The 6,932-nt window shown below is 37.3% G+C and overlaps 1 protein-coding gene across 24 annotated transcripts in view; it reads left to right on the top strand.

Moving 5' to 3' along the window:
• Window positions 1-208: 208 nt before the first annotated feature.
• LOC136842927 (nucleolar protein dao-5-like) overlaps window positions 209-6,932 on the top strand; it is a 378,907-nt gene continuing 372,183 nt past the window's right edge. For 6 of the 24 annotated variants that reach the window (XM_067110913.1, XM_067110898.1, XM_067110910.1 and 3 more), the window contains exon 1: window positions 423-584. In XM_067110913.1, the coding sequence (XP_066967014.1) occupies window positions 540-584 (45 nt within the window). In that variant the 5' untranslated portion in view covers window positions 423-539. Of the gene's footprint in view, window positions 585-6,932 lie in introns of all 24 variants that reach the window. The other 18 variants (XM_067110896.1, XM_067110904.1, XM_067110905.1 and 15 more) reach the window with 10 other exon arrangements.

Here is a 6,932-nt window from a genome sequence, read left to right as displayed (position 1 = left end):
TCTATCACTTTACAAGTTATCCTCATCCTTTATAAAGCTTTCTTTTGCTATTTTCTTATATGATTTTACTCGTTTCATCTGTCTCAAGCTTATCAGAAGTTTATCAGAAGGTTATCGGCTGCAAAACCTAAATATTTTTCATTTTATTCCGTCCCTAACTGAAACGACTTTTGTCGCAGGCGAAAAGAAGCGATAGACCGATGCCCACGGGGTACAGTACAAGTCACGACGGGGCAAGACGATGTGGTGTGGTGCCCCTGTTTGTGTGTGTGTGTGTGTGTTGTGTGTATGTGTGCGTGCGTACACACGTAACCATTCAGCGTGTAAGAAGAATGTAACAGCCAAGAGTTACTGATGAGAGTGGTGTGAGAATCGCTTAGCTTAGTACTAGTGTGGCCAAGGCGAACTTCCATTACAAGGCTTTTGAAAAGGGGGTCCTGTGGATGTACTTTATAGGACTTTTAGAGACTTTTAAAGACTTTTAAAAGGCCTTTAGACTTTTGTAGTGTGGTTTAGTGTGTGGATGTGGGTATGGTGCTATGCCTAGCTATAACGGGCTTTCATTTTACGCTGTGAGTTTGTTGGTATCCTTTTACTAGCTACGTTGAGCCATTCATTAAAAAAGAAGACCAACTTCGTCTGTGGAATTAGACCTATAGTGATTTTGCATTTAAAGTTTTGCTTAGGCTTACAGTTTTTATTTTTTAGAGGCGTAGACAGTTTCAAGTACTTTTTAAGTTGTGCACGAGAAGAGAAAATACGAGAATATTATCACAGAATGGAAACAACACAGTTTTCACAATTAAATCAGTGTGTATATGTGGTGTGTGCGTTTGTGTTAAAAGCTAGTACTAGCTCTAATTTCCAATGAGTTATGCACACGAAAAATGCGAATATTATTGGAAATCACCTGTGCATTGTCATGCATTGCATGCATACGTAAGTAAAGACGTATTTCCTATTCAATATATCAATGTTTGAGTGTAAAGTACCATAGTTAAAGTCTATAGTAATTGCTGAAGGCTTTCCAACCTCATCTTGGGAGCGAGTTGACTCGAGCATCGAGTCAACAACCCAAGATGCTGAACGAAGCGACCCCGCTATAAGGGACTTCACAAGGACTCGTAACAGGCTTCTGGTTCTGTTAGTTCGTTATGAAGGGGTTCTCATTTGCCAGCCATCGGATGAACTTAGAGTCTTAGAAACTCTTTTAAAAAGTTCAAGGAGGGAAAATTAGGATAAAGGAGGGGGAGGGGGAGGAGGTAAGTGAGGGAAGGATGATTAAATGAGAGAGAGAGAGAGAGAGAGAGAGAGAGAGAGAGAGAGAGAGAGAGAGGGGGCGGGGAGGAAGGGGTGTTTTTAAAATGAAATTCCTAGGCTGTCAACAGCAGGCTGAAAATACCACAGTGCTCTTTGCTGCATGAATTATCATTATTATTATTATTATTATTATTATTATTATTATTATTATTATTATTAGCCAAGGAAAAAGAACTAAATATATAAGTTACATAGCTGATTTGATCAAAAGGAATTTAAGACAAACAAAAAAAGTTGTAAAACAAACTTTTATTTTTCAGGATTTAAAAAAATAAACAAAAAAGTAACAATGAAAAGTCTTCAAAACTTCTAAAAAAAAAGTTATGTATTTTTTAATGTATTCAACGCACAGACGTCGAAGCAATGTTTGTGTATGTATGTATGTATGTATGTATGTATGTATGTGTTGAGAGAGAGAGAGAGAGAGAGAGAGAGAGAGAGAGAGAGAGAGGAGTGGGTGGTGGTAAGCAGCATAAAACGGGTGTGATGTTTTTGTGTGCGTGTGTATGTGAGGTGGTGGTGGGGTTGAGAGAGAGAGAGAGAGAGAGAGAGAGAGAGAGAGAGAGAGAGAGAGAGAGAGAGAGAGATCCTTGGCCGCTCCTACTTCTAGCCAGCCAGCCAACCAGCCGAGCCAGCATCCTATAATAATAATAATAATAATAATAATAATAATAATAATAATAATAATAATAATAATAATAATAAGCTTCCTATTCTTGTCACGCAGGACTCATTATTATAAAATACTTGTTACTCCGGCAATAAATACTCTATATTTATTTACGAGCGAATAAACACTACGTACTTGAAGATTTATGTTTGAGTGTCGGAGAGAGAGAGAGAGAGAGAGAGAGAGAGAGAGAGAGAGAGAGAGAGAGAGAGAGAGAGAGAGAGATAGCAGCTCATATGACGATCTCGTGTTTACAATTTGTGTGTATATATATGTATATATAATAGATATTCATATATTTATCTCTCTCTCTCTCTCTCTCTCTCTCTATATATATATATATATATATATATATATATAATAAATATATATATATATATATATATATATATATATATATATATATATATATATATATATATATATATAGAAAACATTGCCTATTGTATGTGCCATGCAAATCACCCTTCCTCTCTCTCTCTCTCTCTCTCTCTCTCTCTCTCTCTCTCTCTCTCTCTCTCTCTCTCTCTCTCTCTCTCTCAAAGGACCCAAGGAACAGCGTCATCTATCCCCCAAACAATGCAAATTCCGTTTCCCGTGTGTGTGGGCCTTTTTGAAAACTCTTTATTTTTTTTTTTTATATATCGGCGGAGATTCCCAGAGTGCAGTGCAGTGTGAGCAACAAGGAGCACCATTTCTGAGGCTGCAAATGAATGCGGAGTTGCGCATTGCGCATTGCAATTGTTTCTCGACGAAAGCAGTTTGTTTTTGTTCCTGTTTGTTATGCTTGGAGGATATATATATATATATATATATATATATATATATATATATATATATATAATATATAATATATATATATATATATTTACATATTTGGTGATATCATCTGAAGCCCAATATATTTCTCTCTCTCTCTCTCTCTCTCTCTCTCTCTCTCTATCAAAGCATAGTAAACATTATCCACATCTGTTGGACACAAGGACATTTGAGAGGCGGGAAATTCTCTCTCTCTCTCTCTCTCTCTCTCTCTCTCTCTCTCTCTCTCTCTCTCTCTCTCTCTCTCTCTCTCTCTCAAGGCATTGCAACCGTTAACTGAATCAGCAGGACAGAAAGGCATTTTACGAGAATGAATTTCTCTCTCTCTCTCTCTCTCTCTCTCTCTCTCTCTCTCTCTCTCTCTCTCTCTCTCTCTCAGTCCAGCCTTTTGAGAGAGGCCATTATTTTTTATGAATTTTATATTCCTGCAAACTTTATTTTTATACCTACGCAAGCGCAGAGAGAGAGAGAGAGAGAGAGAGAGAGAGAGAGAGAGAGAGAGAGAGAATTTCACGCCTCTATGATGGGTTTGAATCCCATCTGGTAAAGAGAATTCAATATCCTTTTTAGATTTCAAGGCTTACAGTGAAAAGCATTATCAAGTAATATTAGTCAGTAAGAAATATTCAGAGGCAATATGTATATATATATATATATATATATATATATATATTTATATATATATATATATATATATATATATATATATATATATATATATATATATATGGATATATGTATGGATATACAGTATGTATATGTATATAGATATATGTATGGATAACGTATATGGATATATATATATATATATATATATATATATATATATATATATATATATATATATATATATATATATATATATATATATATATAGGCTTTATATATGTATGGACATATGTATGTGTATATATATATATGTACATTATATGTATTATATATATGCATATATATAATTACATTTGTTTTTGATGATGACGCTATGCGTCTTTCTTTTGTCTGTCTGTCTGTCTGTCCCCAGCAGACTAACCCCATGAGAACACCCTGAAGACATATTATAATCATACCGCCCCTGGGGCAATAACGGAAGCTGAACAAAGGCACCGTTTAATTACTTCAAGTAATTACCTTTCAATATCTCTCAACTGCAATGTCGTATAACCCCACTTGACCTTATATTAGTAATTTATCGATTAAGATTTTCCCCGTAGGGTTGGGGGAGGGGTGGAGGTGGGGGGGTTGTAGGGCCGTCAGTTAAAACCTGTGAACAAAACTATGCAATTCGCGGAATTCTCTAAAACCTACTAAGGTTCAGAATTATTATAAATGACAAAACTGTGTGCAGGAAACAGCTAAAAGTTGATTGAATGTTTAACAACACTGCTGGTATTGCTGGTATGAGAAGACATTGAAAACAAATAACCAGTGCCCTTGGTAACCAATGCCCTTGGTAAACTGGGTTACCAAGGGCTTCTCATATCAGCAACACCAGTGCCCTTGGTAACCAATGCCCTTGATAACCCAGTTTACCAAGGGCACTGTTTATTGCTGATATGAGAAGGCATTGGAAACAGAAATACCCAGTGCCCTTGGTAAACTGGGTTACCAAGGGCTTCTCATATCAGCAACACCAGTGCCCTTGGTAACCAGTGCCCTTGGTAACCAGTGCCCTTGGTAACCCAGTTTACCAAGGGCACTGGTTATTGCTGATATGAGAAGGCACTGGAAACAGAAATAACCAGTGCCCTTGGTAAACTTGAGAAGTGGTACCACTGAAATCAAGACTCTGAATATGAAAGGAAATGAGATGTATTATAATCTAATAATTCTTTAATTTTAGGATGAGTCTGAATAAATTTGTATAGGTCATAAAATTTTAAAATTTCCAAAGATTTTAAAATTTGTTTGTTTCTGTGTCTTGCAGTGTGATTATTTGCAAGTTAGCTTTGAAAATTTTTAATAAAAATTACCTATACTAGAGTTTGTATATATAAATAGATTCTGTTTTATTAATGAAAAGACTCTCTCTCTCTCTCTCTCTCTCTCTCTCTCTCTCTCTCTCTCTCTCTCTCTCTCTCTCTCTCTCTCTCTCTCTCGTCAGAATGATGTAATTATTAAATTCATGATTAATAATAATTAGTGTTCACAAAAAAGTTATCTTATAAATCAGCACATAAAATTAATTAATAGAAATACCTTGCCAATTTGAATCCAATCAACCAGCAGAGAGAGAGAGAGAGAGAGAGAGAGAGAGAGAGAGAGAGAATTAAAGCCCTCACGAGCTGAACAATCCAGGAAAAAACTAGAGAAGAAGAAAATGGAAATCTAAACGCATTCACACAAATCCATCAATTCTAGAATGAGTTTTCTGTCAGACCTCGCCTGATAAATCTCTTGCCTGGGGATTTACAGGTTCGTTAAGTGCACTTAAAAGTACAGAAACGAGCCAGGATCATGATTTAGTGAGATCTGTCAGCTGAAGTGGTTCTTAAAGTGTACTTAGAAGCAGACCAAAGCGAGGAAACGATAATGGTTCAGTGGGACCTGTCAGTTGAAGTGGTTTGCAGAAGCTGACAAGGAACACTGCTCTGGGCAAGACAAGTCACAGAGAAGTCACGCCAGCTGATTGATAGCTTCTGTTTTGATTAGTTTAGTCTCTCTCTCTCTCTCTCTCTCTCTCTCTCTCTCTCTCTCTCTCTCTCTCTCTCTCTCTCTCTCTTCTTTTTGTTGAGTTTAGGAAGGGAATGTTCGTGTTCAGCGATGATGAATTGGGGCAATATTTCAATTACTTTTTTTTTATAAATGTTGGGTAATAAGATGCCATATTTTTCTGTGAATGCTGATAGTTATATTCTTATAGGTTGACTAAGTTGTGATGCATTTTGAGAGAGAGAGAGAGAGAGAGAGAGAGAGAGAGAGAGAGAGAGAGAGAGAGAGAGAGAGAGAGTTATGATACAAACTCATGATGCAATTAACATCCCATCATTTTTGAGAGAGAGAGAGAGAGAGAGAGAGAGAGAGAGAGAGAGAGAGAGAGAGAGAATGTTGTGATGCATATTATTATGAAATTAATTATACCTTCATTTTGAGAGAGAGAGAGAGAGAGAGAGAGAGAGAGAGAGAGAGAGAGAGAGAGTTATAGTCCAACTTGTCCAGAGATTTGCTAATGGAGGTTTGGAAAAATCACGGTTATTGCTCTAGGCAAAGTTTCCAGCCTCCAACTCCATTTCCCCAAGACTGACTATCTCTCTCTCTCTCTCTCTCTCTCTCTCTCTCTCTCTCTCTCTCTCTCTCTCTCTCTCTCTCCATATCCTCTTTATTCAGATGAATAAGTTCTTGGTCATTTGTTTCTCTCCCACTCCCCTCTCAAATCTCTGGGCTTAACTCCAAACCTAAATGCTCTCTTTCCCTTGGGATGCAAATTCTGTCATTCGAACCACTGTAATGTCACCCATGTTTAACTGCAATCGGTAGGTGTATTTAGACATCCAAAAAGCCCTCTTAACTGGGGAAATCGTGTCCCAAATGGAAATAGTAATTGGACATCTAAAATGCTTCGTTAACTGGAAAACTTGTGTCTTGATTGCAAATAATTCTGGACATGTGTAGTAACTGTAAGCTTGTTCTGATTGCAAATAGCAATTGGGTACCTGAAATGCTTCCCCCGTAGGGGGTTAGTACCGTCAGTGCACCTCATGCGGGGCCCTGTAGGCATTACTTAAGGATCTTTTCAGCGTGCCCTCGGCCCCTAGTTGCAACCCCTTTCCTTTCTTTTACTGTACCCACTTTCATATTCTCTTTCTTCCATCTTACTTTCCACCTTCTCCCAACAACTGATTCATAATGCAACCGCGAGGTTTTTCTCCTGTTACGTCTTTCAAAAGTTTTACTGTCAGTTTCCGTTTCAGAGCTGAATGACCTCATAGGTCCCAGTGCTTGGCATTTGGCCTAAATATCATAGTCATATTCATATCTGAAATGCCTCATTAAGTGGAAAACTCGTGTCCTAATTGTAAACAATAATTGGGCATACCAAATTGCCCCAGTGAATGGAAGACTTGCCATTATTTCAAATGATAATTGGCCATCCCAGTATTACAAAGCTGTTTTGTATGGGACTTTT

This window comes from Macrobrachium rosenbergii, chromosome 10, assembly GCF_040412425.1.
Source record: "Macrobrachium rosenbergii isolate ZJJX-2024 chromosome 10, ASM4041242v1, whole genome shotgun sequence".
In the NCBI taxonomy this organism is placed as follows: Eukaryota; Metazoa; Arthropoda; class Malacostraca; order Decapoda; family Palaemonidae; genus Macrobrachium; species Macrobrachium rosenbergii.
This window is presented reverse-complemented; position numbering and strand designations above follow the sequence as displayed.